The sequence below is a fragment of the Uloborus diversus genome, chromosome 3, assembly GCF_026930045.1.
Source record: "Uloborus diversus isolate 005 chromosome 3, Udiv.v.3.1, whole genome shotgun sequence".
Lineage (NCBI taxonomy): Eukaryota > Metazoa > Arthropoda > Arachnida > Araneae > Uloboridae > Uloborus > Uloborus diversus.
The window spans coordinates 196539037-196553714 of NC_072733.1; the positions used below are offsets into that span (position 1 = coordinate 196539037).

The window sequence follows — 14678 nt, forward strand, 5'->3', positions numbered from 1 at the left end:
CAGTACGTTGATAAAACTTATTACCAATAAATTGGTTGCAACTAAACTTTGCTAGATTTAAATTTTTTGCTAAAAATTAAAACTTTATTTTTGAAGTGTACTTATTGATAGCAAAAAAAGGAAACGGCCTGAGTTTTGCTTTTTAAAAGAGAAGTAAAAACTAGGAAAAAAAAATAGTGAATCAAAATTTTGTCCTTTTTATTCCAGATGTACAAACTCAGTTACATAGAGAAAAAATTTGCAAAAAAAATCTTTTCATTGACAATTATTTAAAACTATTGAAAACATTCTGATTTCATAATCGTTATCACAGTATAGGTACACTTTTTAAGAGTAAGAAAAATAGCAGATCGTAATTTGCTGAAGGTTCGTACTTGTGGTGTAAAACGTTTTCCTAAACTTTTACATAAATCATTCTTTTACATCATTTACATTATCATTTTACATCTTTAGCGTTAAAATGTTGTATTTTTTTCGCCAAATCTCAAACTTAAAACGAAGCAAAAAATGTTTATGTACATGTTTTATTTTCGCGCAAGCTTATAAGCTCAAGCGCTTTCATTTTTTTTTTTATTGTCAAGGAAGCAATTATTTATTTTCTGAATGCATTTTGTGTTAGTCACAAGAAGACGATGTGCATTAAAGAAATAATATTTCTTTGCTTTGTGTTTTTCTTTCGCTCAAAAGAGAATATACTTCTTAAATACTTATTAGCAAAGAGTTAATTGTTACACTCATGCCTGTCTTTGTACGGTCTTTATTTGTGCGATATTTTTGTGCGAACCTTTTTTGCACGGTTTATGAAAATTTCAATCAGACTGAGACGCAATTGACGAAATGATTTTTAAAATGGACGAAGTTATAAATAAAACGGACGAAGTTATTTTTAAAACGAACTATTTTTTTTATGCAGTCTCTATCCACCGCACAAAAACAGGGTTGAGTGCATTTAAAAGCGAGTTATTTTGATGACTGGGCAGAAAGTAACATTATTTCGAGCTCATGTAGAGAAACTGATTTCCGACAAAACAAAGTCTTTGAAACAGAGAAAATCTCAGCGAAAACTAAAATTCAAAATACGTAGGAAAGAACCAAAAGTTACGTAGAAAGATGGTCTTAGAAAGGAATTATAACACTGGTTTTAAAAAAGTACAAAGCAGCTGTTTGAGTTTTACATATTCAGTTTCTCAACAAAAGGATTACGGTTGCAACTTTTTGAGGGTTTAGTCCTGCAAGTTAATCTTGGGGTAAAAAATGCACTTAATAAGTTAACGATTCGATGGTACACTGTTAAAAGGATCCTGAAATCTGATGTTACTGTAAAATTTTACAGTTGAATAAACTAGAGTTAAAAATGCAAAATGTGAGCAGCAGGTTTGATCTCCAGACCGGATTTGCAGGTGGCTTTGCTGCCCTCCATACGAGTTGGAACCAGGGCTGCGGAGTCGGAAGGAAAATTGCCTACTCCTGGATTTTGAAACGCCCGACTCCAACTCCGGATTTTTTTAATTGTATTTTTTCAATTGCCCCCTCCCCTCCCCCGGAAAAACCTCCAAACAGCGATTGAAATAGTAATTCCTTTCTATGAAAATTTCACAATTTGTATTTTATTGTAAACCTATGAATTTAAATTTCATTCCATTTTTTTTATTGGAAAGGATTAATTTGCCCTCTTTTAATGTTTAACAGATAGATATTGATCAAATCGTGTGCTTTCGTTTTTTGAAAGCTGTAAATCGGAAGAAGAAAAGCTTTTTTTTTTTTAAATCTAAGTTCTTGAGAGGGGGTGGTTTGCCCCGGGTGACTCATCTGGTAGGTGACACCCCAAGTTAATTTCAGTGTTTATGAAAAATATAAATACTTTATTTCCGAAAATTTTCCTGAATATATTTTAAATTATATTTCACCTACAAAGTTTCGACGAAAATAAAGCACTATATTGCGGGGAGAGGCCGGGTACATGTACGTCTTGAGCAAATTTTACACAAAATGCGGCGTGGCGGTATACAGCTTTGTAGGAATAGTTTTTACTATGCCTATATTTTATAGGCTAATTTACAATTAACCTTAATATGAAGATTTTAAGATTACTGCAATTCTTGAGTGTCGTGACGAAGAAATCATTTAAGCTTATTTTGTTCTATACTTTTAGTGAGAATCAAGCTCATAGAATTAATCTTAATTAAAAAAAAAACATTAGATATATTTCATCGGATTTTTTGGATTTGTGCTTTCGCGTCAAAACGCATTTGGATTTTCCGAACTCCCTCAAAAGTTTGCAACCGAGCTACGGGCCTCGACTTGCTAAATTGTTAGATTCCTTTACTATTTTATAACTGAGATCGAACAAAACACTTTATTTTTATTGTTATTTGAAAGTGCATTACTTGAAAATGTTAGGCAACAAAACCGTTTGCTGACAATTGCTATTAGTAAAGTTAAAAAGCAAGCAAACTAGGGGACGTTTTCAGAAAGTTCGGTAAACACTCAAGCCAGCTTATTGCTATAATGGCAGTTATTTTCTCATTAGTAGGCTTTTTATATATGTAATCGAACCAATTGGTAGTCAGTTTTTTAAAAATGCAAGGAGAGTCAGCGAAAATTGATGAAAAAAAGAAGCATGTTTTCTTACAACTCCGATTCCGACTCCTTTACCCCAAAATCACTCCGACTCCACAGCCCTGGTTGGAGCACATCGAGTAAGGAAAATACGGTGCTATGTGCTTCGCACTGTAAGTCACGTGGTGCATCAATTGGCCCTGCAATCTCCGTACAATATAATGCATTTTTTTTTCTGTGCTATAAACACTCCATTTTACAGTATTATTTACCTTCCTGAATTTTTAACAGTGTATGAACTTGTTTTTTCAGAAAAAATTGAAACGTTCTTTTAAACATCTGGTGTGCTAATACCGATGGTGAGGTTTAATTTTTCGCAGCATTTTTTTTTTTTTTTGAGATGTAAGTATTCGAAATATAGCATATACTGGTATATTTCAATGGCGAGAGTTTCGGTGTATCGGACAGAACCCAGAAAATTTTCCTGCACCCCAAAAATTGGGACTACTTCATTTATGGGCACTGAATATAACATAGAGATTGAAAACTAATGAGGAAAAATTACCAATGGCTATTGGAAAGTCTCATAAGTATTGTATAGCTAAATAACCGAGACTTACGCATTGAAATATAGCATTATATGATATACTTCAATCGCGTATACACCTCGAAAATGGGAAAGTTGAGAATATTAAGTCCCCAGAGTCGGATAAAAACTGCACCCTCGATAGAACCTTGTTTCAATTTTTTTCTGGCAAAAACAAGTTCATACCTTCTGCTCGTAACTACTAAAATATTTTTAATCGAATAATTTTAAAACGAGCATGGGTTATTCAAACGAACTTGGAAATAATCCTGTCCGACGCTTTTAAATTTCTTTCCCTAATATTAATTCTTTCCCCTACTTTTTTTTTTTTTTTGATTCCCCGTTTGTTTGTGTACAATGTATCAATGTCATTTATAAAAGATTTAAAAAATGTTTTGACAGTCTCCGCGTGAGTGAACAAATAAGCTTAAGAAATTATTTCTTTTATAAAGAAAAGTTACTACTATAGATCAAGCAGAAAACAAAATGATGATTCGAAAACTGTTATTTTATTTTCAGTTTGAAGACCCCCCCCCCAACCTCCACTTCTTTTTTAAAACAATAATACATAGATTAGTCTAAACGTTACAGAATGGGCATTTTATATTAACTAAGTACGGAAGTGATACCACATCTCATTTCTTAAAACATTACTGAATTCAGAGTAATAGTTTATTCTTTGAAATGGCTTTAACAAAGTAGACAGTGCGAAACATAGAAAATGCTAGGATATTAGAAATAAAATAAATTTTCAGGGATCCTTTTCAAATTCCGAAAGTTGTGTTGTAACTAGTTCTATGCAAAAAAAAAAAAAAAACTGCTAATTTGTAATGTCGTTGCATTTTAAGTCGAAATTTAACTTTCGAAGATTTGGAAGATCGGACATGCAATAACAGTCCTTGTTTAAAAAAAAAGTACTTTCTAAGCTTTTATAAATTACCTATGTATAATTATCACAGGATTAGACACACAAATAGACAATCAATAGAGAAAATAAGATTAATTGGTAATTATTAAAACTGATAAAATTTCCTAAGTGCATGCTGTGATTTGTACCATTTTTGAGAGAATGACCTGTAGACAAAAAAAATTACAAACAGGTACACTCACATCTACATACATGTTTTTTACCTTTATTGTACATGGAGGCATACTTTAACGCAAATGAAAACTAAAAGTATTATCCAATCCTAAAATGCATAGGAAAGAATAAAATACCAAGTTGTGAGCGCGCCAGCAACTGATGACTTGCATTTTAATTAAGATAATGAAGAAACTTCAAGAAAGTAGTAGATTTTTCTGTTTGGTATCAAACTCGATTGTAATGAGCTTTACTCTCCTCAGAAATATCTTAGTTCCATTGATTAGTAAGGAAAGATCTATATTTTTTTTCTGCTCAAAGTAATCACATTATTAGTCCTAAACCTGGTTTTCTTCACTCAATTGTTTTTTTTTTTTCTTTGGTCCTGATAATCTTTGGATAAAACGTACTCGAAAGAAATCTCAAACATATGTTTTCCAAGTGATGTAAGAAAAACCCAAAATCGCACATGCCCACCGTACATATGTAAATACATCTGTCTTTTTTTCTTCAGAGAAAAAACGAGTCGGTAAAAATTGATTAATCATGCTCAGAATTCTTCCTTCAGGATAAAAAAATTTCGGGTTTTTCCATTGTTTTTCTCTATGGGCCATTTTTTCAGTAAGAAAAGAATTATTTTTCTTAGATTTAAAAGAGAAATTAAGAAAAAGAAAAACAGCTATTCCATTTTATTTGGGAACAAGCTGCATTGCCCGGCATTGCACGGTCTACCTCAGAAATAAATGGCGAAATTAAAATAAGGGGTGGAATGGTTAGTAATTTTTCATACACACATGTGCTTAAGAAAAAAACTAAATACCTGGAAAAGCATATTAAGAAAGATGAAACAATTATTTCTTGGGTTTCGTCTAAGTATTGATTAGTTCAGTAATACTTCAGCAGTGAATCTCGTGTGTTTTTTTTTTTTCAATTATCGTAACAATTTTAGAAATATGTGGTAGTGAGAAGCAAACGGATGAATGTGGGCTTTTTAAAGTTTCGAGTAAATTGTGTTTAAAGTTCAGAACCTAGGGAGGCTTTCATTAAAAAAAAAAAATCTAAATTATGATGTACAGCAGCACCTACTATGGCTACTAGTACCATCTCTTGCCCCAAGACTGAGGAGAGATCCTCCTATCATTTGTACTGGTTATCTCCAAATTTTAAGTTTTGTCACATTAATTTTGTCATTAGGAATTTTTTGTGCAATCACGATTGCTTATTGTTCTCATTTGACCGTTTTTGGTGTCCGTGCCTTTTTCAACTTGGACCAGAAGCCTATGAAGCACCACCGCCCACCGTCCTCTGCTAACGGCGCGGCGCGGCTGCTCCGGTTTTGAGCTATCCGCTTCTCCTGATCGGAGGCGTACATGTCCTACACACACTCACGTTCACACACACACACGACTTCACACACGCCTACGTGCATACACACAGGTCTACGCACACACACAACTATGCACACGTAACCGCCCAGGAGGAGAGGCAGGCTTGGGGGGGGGGGGGACAGAAGCCGTTTCTAGAAACAATAACTCCAATGAGTAGGGTCCTGTCTCAGTTCGTGATTGCGAAAAACATAATTTGAATTCAAAATTTCAGAATTCAAATTAATTTTCGTTTATTTAAACTTTCATTCTTTCCTTTGCTTTACTGTTCCATTTTAATTACTTGTTTACACATTTTAATGGATTTCGTTGTACTTATTGACTTGTTTTGTATCCGTGCATGTACAAAAAATAACAAAAAAAAAAAAAAATCTGAAAGGTGTAGTCCATGCTTTTTATAAAAACTAAACATTTTTATTCTGTAATCAACATGTTATTTTACAACACATTCGGATTAAAAAAAAAAAAATGCAGTTTTTAAATTGATCAAATTTGAGGCGTCAGCCAAAAAATACTGTTTAGTGTTTTATTTAAAGACTAGCAAATTCTCTCTAGTTTAGTCTCCAAACATCAAACACTCCTCGTTCTAGGAAAAGGCAATTATGAAGCTTTGCCAATGATTTTCCGCAATTATTTACGTAAGGCTGCAACACATATTTATCTTGCGGAGTTGCTGCAATTTGAGCAAATCCGATTGACAAGTTAACTCCCAGACATACGATAGATGTAGGAAATAGAAGAAGCAAGAATTACAATTGAGAGAAAGTTTTGGTATGATAAGAAATAATTGAAAGTTGAAGTAAATAATTTAAAATTTAAAAAATGTAACGTAGAAGGTATAAATTGTCTTTTTTTTTTTTTTTTTTGTTCTTTCCTGAAATAGTTTATGCGTGTATTGTCACCGTTTGGCTGCATATAAAAAGTAATTCTAATAGAGCTTAAGAAAATGTTGTTTACTTAAACTCGATGTAAGCTTATGTCTGCATGATCCTTGGAAACGGAGTGTTTGGCATTTAGCGAATTTGAGCTAAATATAGATTTTTGCTCACAATTCCTAAATTTCCTTCTGTTTCAGTCACGAAAAAAGTCTTATTCATGTTGGAGTAAAAAAATAAATATTTATTCTACATCTGTTTTATTTCGAAGATGTAGTTTAATTGCGTTAATGAATTTTAATTCTGCTTTTAAATTTTAAAAAGTAAGGTTGTTAAATTACATAACTTACAAAAATGATATATTTAAGTAATTCAATCATATTATACATTTACAGCATGAACCTTCTGTGGCATTTTTAAGCATTTTTTTTAAAAATCATATTTTCTTAAATTTGATTTTATTTAGTTACATTATTAAAATAGTACTTCTATATTTAAAAGTCATAAAAGTATAATGTTTAAAAGCTTTCCTAAAACTGTATTATTTTTGATACAATGTGCAATATTTCATTGGAAAATATCTTAAAAAATTACTTAGGAAACAATTTTTAAAGTCTCAATAATAATCTTTTGCACGTGAAAAGAAAAGTGTATAAAAAAAGTGTTTTTGTTTTAATATAAATAATTATTCAGTAGTTAAACATATTTAAAAAAAAAACACCTTGTAAAGTTACAGTGCTAAAATGTTAAAGAACTTGTTCTTTTAAGTAAAGTAGCTCTCATACCTAAAGAATGTTTATTTGGACAAAACTACCTTTCATACTTCATATATATATTTGTCTTTTTCATAAAAAGACAGCAAAACTTCCTTTTCCTTTTTTTTTCTTTATTTCTTACCTGCTTCTTTTTTAAATTTTAGAAAAAAGAGAGAAACAACATTTTATCAATAGTGACTTGTTTTACGTTTCAATAAGTCCTTGTATTTTTAGCAAACTATACTTCTCACGTTTTATTTAAATGGTTCGTTTGATGATGTCTCCTTCAAATTTCTTACTTGACGCATTCATTGTTACGATCATCATGGAGAAAGGCGTAATTTCCTGCTTCGGGATTAATTCCAGTTCTATGAAGATTCCTTAAAACCACGAAGGCTGTCTGCAGAATCTGTTAGAATTTTGTATTTTATTTTATTCATTTTAGAAAGAGGGGAGATATTTTCATTAAAAATGACCCTTTGCTATGAAGTGTCATGCATTGAAAAATAATTTTCTGCTCAAAAGAAAATTTAGTTTTGTATAAACGTATTTAATGAGCTACAAAAATATAATTAGTGTAGGAAATTAGGGTCAGCTGATGATTTAATTTGTGGACATAACTTTGTGTTTTCAAACTTTCACGCATCATTTATTTGTAAATTTTTATAAAAACCATTTTTGATACATTATTTTTAAAAAATATGATTCTAAACCACAATCATACCAGTTTATGTATTTCGCCTTTCGTAGTAGTTAGGATGCTTTTTAGACTAACGTCAAGTTGTTGTCGAAAAAAAAAAAAGCTCCTCAACTACCTGTTTCTTTGTTAAAAACGGAGACGTGGTGTTTAAAAATTTTGCTTTGTAGACTTTACTTAGTTTTAGATGATTTTTTAAATTGCATTTTTTTTTTAAATTTTTTATCGGTTGATGTTTTTAACAAGCTAAATTCTCAAATCCCGTAAGAAGTGAATTTAACTGCCATAAGATAAACGTAATGAATGGGATCCACTTAGCGAAAATAGAAAGAATAATCTTATAAATTTCTGTTATTTATTCTGGTAAAAAATAAAATTTAAATAATAAACTGGTGCTTTAAAAAACGGAGATAGATTTAAAACTGGATTTTAAGTTTCGTATAAGGAAGAAAAGTGTTTCTTATCTTGCTTTCAGTATATTATAAAGAGTTTTAATAATAGTATGTTGTCCTATGGAAGTTTCAATGTTCTGAAATAAAAGTTTTGCTTTTTTTCTATTTCAGAAGATGGAGATGAGGTGACGTTAATGTACGCGAAGCATGAGGTAAGAAACATTTTATTATTTACTTATTGCTTTACTGAAAAATAAAAATGTTTTTCAATTTATTATTTGGGTGATTCTCAAAATAGGAGACTTTTTCAAAATATAAAATCATAAAATATTATTCGTAAAACGTTTGAAAATTATAGGTTTGCTAATAAAGTGCCCTATTTTCAGCATTGATAAATATTTAAACTCAATTTTTTTTCATGACCCATTTGTCACCAAAATAACAAATTGAATTTAAACCAGAATGTAGCCATATGCAATAAGTGCAACAATATATTCTTTTCTGTGGCATTTGAATAAGCCAAATTTATATGTAAATCACACACTAATCTAAAATGGCCACCTATTGCCTAAGGTAATTTTTTTAATTTTTGAAACACTTTGTTTGCAAAACCAAAATACGGATTGATGGCTAGCTCTTAAAGCATGTACTTGCTTTAAAAATGAAATATAGAGTTAAAATTTAAATCTTTTACTAAATATTAAAATTTTATTTACAAAAATGAATTCCTAGATACATTATATTGATTAATTCATTTAAATATAGATTGACACTCTTTTTTGAATTCCAATAGTTCCAAAATGTAATCTTGATTTAGGACACAGCTGCGTTGAATATCTAAGTTATTGACATTTTAAACATTTATTTTTCTTTGAAATGTTTTTAATTTAAAAAAAGTGAGTAACATTTCGCTTCAAATAACGAATTTCATACCAAATATATCTGAATTTAAAGAAGCAATAAAGCCTACCAAATTGTTTTAAATGTTAGAGACAAAAATTCTCCCATATTTTGAGAATCACCCATTAGTCATTGTAAAATACTAGAAAACTATGCAAACTATGAATACAAGTTATGCAAAATAAAGCTTCAGAATTCTGAGTAGACTAATTAAAACTATTGACCATGATACTTAAGTATGGGTAGGGCAAGATAGGATATACTAGATTCGTCAATAAAAGGCCAAGATTAAATTGCCTTTTTTGGGGGGGGGGGGGGGGGAGCGGTCTCTTCAAGCATTTTGGGGGTTTTAAAAACTAATATTTTCGTTGCATAGTTCTCCTTCTCATATAAACGATTGCTTTGAAGGAAGTGTTTAGGAGATTTTTTTTTTCATTTGCTATCGTAATTTGCATCAACAGCTAAGTATTTGGTAAGGAAAATTCCCCAGATTTGAATCTATGCTATCTTCGGACTTGGCAAAGATATCGTTTATTGGGATAGTAAATTATTTAGATAGAAAAAGAGGACGCTATGTGTGTAGCATTTCAAGAGCTTTGAACTGTTATAGTGATAATCCTCTCAGAAATGCGAAGTTAATTGGATTCCTTGTATTTGACTCTTAACTGTCATAAATTTCGATATCTGCATGTGCATTAGTAAACTAACAGAGTAACAGTATTTGTGAGTGCATTAGTAAATTAAGAGGGTAACAATATCTATGCTTGCATTAGTAAATTGACAGAGTAACACTATCTGTAAGTGCATTGTTAAATTAAGAGTAACAATATCTATACGTGCATTGGTAAATTAACAGACTAACAATATCTGTGAGTGAATTAGTAAATTAACGCTTTAAATGAAATGACTGGATGTCATAGTATATTTCTGGCATGCGACTCAATTCCTTATCGTTACCAGCACGCGATGCTTTGTATTCTTTCAACAGCATTGGTCAATCGTTGTGTTTTTGTTGCCTACGTCGAATATGATGGACGTGGTTCTGAGCTGTAGTAGAAGAGAGAACAAGTTCCTAATACATAGTACTACTTAGTTAACCTTTAAGAACACGGGTGGCGTACTACGTACGCCAGCAATTTTTAAAGCTTAACTATCGGTGTTTAATGATTTTCCTATTTAATACAATGTCTTGTGATGTTATAGAAGTTGTAAAGATCTAATTGAACGAACAGACGAACACAGTTAAACTGAAATCGATCACAATGTAGTAAAAAATGATAACGTTTGATTTGTGAATTTCACGAATTATAAAAAAAATAAATATAAAAAAAAGGATAAATGAATCAATTAACCAACTACTAATTATTCGTTATTCATTACGTAAAGGATATTTTAGTCATTAGGACAACTCGTTGGCATTTGCTTAACAATTACTACAGCACATACAGCATTACTTCTCACAATTGTATTTTGTTATTTTTATATGCTTTTTACATAAAAAAAATGGAACATTCACGTGTGGTTTCTATAAAAAATAATCAAAAAGAAAAAGAGAAAAGGGCAATTTTAAACTTTAAACGCAAGTACGTCACTGAACGGACCTTGGAAAAAGGGTAAATAATAACCAGATATTGGTCAAGTGACTATTCTGAAATTCACGGTGCTTTCTCGTTGAGTGGCGTACTCAGTACCTCGTCCATGTTCTTAAACGTTAAACTTTTTTTTTCATCTTTTTTTATTTCAATCTGTCGCGTAAGGTCAACTGCATAAAAAAAAGTATTATGAAATTGAACTATTGATTATCCACATGGGAAAAAAAAATTGTTCGTTTTTACAAATAATGAGAAAATTGGCATTTTAACGAAACATTTCTTTACGTCACTTAACTAAAATTTAAAGCAAGTTTTAAAAAATCTATAATACCGACAAAATTATTCCAAATCATATTTGAAATTTTTATCAGATTAACTCGAAAAAAAATCGGCTGCTTATTGTCCATTTACGGTAATGCCTAAGTTAATGCTCAATTTGATCTTATCCGATGCAATGGACTGGTACGAACTGTTTTCTTCTTCTTTTTACCCAAACAATCTTGAATGGAAAGGAAAAGAAAAACAAAAAACGCTTTCTTTTAGATTAGCTAATATCATAAACAACGTATACGAGATTAGATTAAGCAATTGATAATTATTACGGTAGACAGTAAAGTCAGTTCAGAAAATTCTCGTGACCCTGTTAAACAGTGAATAAAATGAAAAATCAACTTAATGAAGATGCAAATCGTCACAGCACAGCGCTCAATATTTTTCTAAATACTGCCTCTTTATCTGTGAAAAACTCTCAAAGTATAACAAAAATATTTGTGAGTAAACGTTGTGCCTTTCTTGCAGCACTTACTTTACTTTACTCTTATTTTACTACAGCAATTTAAAACTATTTTTATCGTCAAATAATATCGTGAAAGATACATTGAAACATTTGCACGGTGAAAGCACTATTTTATGTTATTTTTGTGAAAGCATATTTCCCTTGAACGCATATAGTCGCGGTTCTTGCTCTAAATAAATAATGTAAGAAAACTACATTTTGTTTAAAATGCCAATCATTTGTGAATGAAAACTGGGCAAAGCATTCACTAGAGAAGTATTTTTCTCTTATATCGTATGCGTCGAGTTAGAACCGGTGCAATGGTTTCTTTCTTTCTTCTTTTTTTTACTTCCTTTTGCAAAAACGGAAGTATTTTATTCGCAAAAAAAATTTCACTCAAAAATCGGCCTTAATTTCCATTTTTCTCACCCCCGAATGAATGTTGAGTTTATTTTTCAACCCGACCACACGTGGATATATGCCTAGGAACCTACAGACACCCGAAATATCCATTTTGGCGATCCCCGAGTTAATTACAACGAGTTTTCTCGTGACGTCCGTATGTACGTTTTTATGTGCGTATGTGTGTATGTATCTCGCATAACTCAAAAACGGTATGTCCTAGAAAGTTGAAATTTGGTACGTACACTTCTATTGGGGCCTAGTTGTGCTCCTTTCCTTTTGGTTGCATTCAGATGTTCCTAAGGGGATCCTTTGCCCAGCTTTTTTTGGGGAAATCATTGTTAATTTCAATGTAAACTCAAGTGGTGTTATAATTTGTCGGACACTTGGCGATATATCGCCAGTCTTTTGGTCGCCAAGTTTTGCCGCCAGCTTGGCAAAAAAATTGCCGATTTTTTTATTTTAAATTTGGTTTCAATTTGGTAACTGTTGATGATATTTAGAGAGTAAACGATTGAATCACATTAAAATTACCAATAATGGGGAAATGACATTAAATTGGAGTAAAAGGAAATCATGTGATGAACACATCAGCTCGTTTTGTATAGCAAACATACTTTGAAATGTAATAGTTCTCACTACTTAGTCCTACCTTAGTTATTTACTACTTTTTGCTTTACTTTTGTTGATAAAGAATTACAACACATGTAGTTTGTATTTTTATCCCCCTTGTTCTCAGAGTAGTTAAATTATTCCCAGAAAAGCTTCAAACTTGATGTAATGTACTAAAAAGTTTAAATTTATGCATTAAAAGTACATTTTTTTATGTTACTTTTTCAATGTGATAGCTCAAAACATAAAGGTTCGGTGATACTTGGAATTTAATATTTTAGGATGTATAGTTTTAGTTATAATATTGAATGAATTCAAAAGAAGTTACGCCAATACTAAAAATTGTAATTATATATTCTTCAGTAGATGATCAAGTAGTGTACCTTAAACCTATAACAATAGGTGATCTTAAACAGCTCCAAGATACACGTCGGTACCTAGAATTACTGCAAAAATCCCAATACAGTCTTACATTACATTAATTTAGGAATTTTCAGAGCAAAATATGTTTTAGTTTTATGGTTGAATCTAATTTTAAGTAACATCTTTAAGATTGCAATAAAAACACGATTTCAATAATAATTTGATGATTGACAATTTTTTTTCAAAGACAAAACCTAAACAAGAAATTAAAAGCTTGCCAATTGTTCCTAAGTGAAGAAATTAATAAGAACATAGAAAAAAAATTCTCATGCCAAACACAGTAAGGAGTTAAGCGATTAAACACTGGCATTCGGGTAATACATAAGTAGGGGATTATGGGACGAAGTGAAATGGCTGAGCTAAAATTTTCAAAATGAATAAATTGAAATTTTGTTTTCAAAATTACAGTACACAATAGAAGAAAACATATTTTAGAATGAAATTTGCATTGAAATATTTTTTAAAACTTTTGGCAGCAAGTTTGTACTTTTAAAAGAAGGTACACATTTTTCACTTTTTTCCTTCGTCGGGCGAAGTGAAAAATAAAATATTTTTAAAATAAAATATTTCCCATTTATTTATTAGAAATATTTCTGATCAAATGAAAAAATAAATGAATGGATGATGTAACAATAAGTAAATTAAGCAATATGAGAAAAAGAATGTCTGAATAACATAGTGAATGAATAAGAAAATAAGTGAATAGCACCAAAAAAAAAATTAACAAATGAACGTTATTAACATGTTGCAATTATTACAATGCAAATTAACATTATTAACAAATGAATATGTAAGTTATTTAACTGAATAAGTAAAAAAAATGAACTATTTTACTTTCTCTCATCGACCTTGCCCAGCATGCTTTTGAATAATTGTACAGAGCATTAAAAATACACAGAAGTTTAATATTAAACAAATAAATACTCCACCGAATATTAATAGCTCTCATTTAAAACTTAAAAAATTAATAACAAAAACTTTATCATTTTATAATAACATTATTTTATTAACAATAAAAGCGACAACAAATATATAACAAATATATTAACTTTTAGCGCCACTTACCTAGTAATATTTTAACTATGTAGTTACATATGTAGTCTATTCCAGTCAGAGGTAATTTTAAATATAATTACCTTTGGAAAAAAAAGCATATAATAATGCAAGACATTTTACAAAATGGATTCCAATAATATTCCAATTGTAATAGTTTGTTGTAAACCAATACGTATTTTGATATTATCAAATGATAAAGTTATACTAATTAACATTTTAAACATTAATTGGGACCTTCTTATAGTCGGTGCAGTACTTATCAACATTTAGCTTATTTGTATTTTTAATAATTTTCATAATTAGTTAAGTGCATGACGGATGGGGCATAGTTCCTTTCGTTTACTCATTCAATCTTTTACTAAATCACTTTGGTATTCATTTATTAATTTATTTACATTCCTTCATGTGATAAATTATTTATTAATTCTTCCATTCACTACTTTATTCACTCATTAATTTTTTCCTCTTATATTAATTAGATTTCCTCATTAGTTTGCTTAAAAATATGTTTCCCAATCGAATAGAAATATTTCATTCGAAAAATATTTCATTTCTCACTTTCCCGATGAAAAAAAAGGGAAAATTTTT

The 14678-nt window shown here is 30.5% G+C and overlaps 1 protein-coding gene across 1 annotated transcript in view; it reads left to right on the forward strand.

Moving 5' to 3' along the window:
- The window catches only part of LOC129219366 (solute carrier family 4 member 11-like), a 718088-nt gene that overhangs the window by 290224 nt on the left and 413186 nt on the right, over nucleotides 1-14678 (forward strand). Inside the window, exon 2 of the mRNA XM_054853742.1 lies at nucleotides 8502-8542. Coding sequence (XP_054709717.1) covers nucleotides 8502-8542 — 41 coding nt within the window. The remainder of the gene's footprint in view (nucleotides 1-8501; nucleotides 8543-14678) is intronic.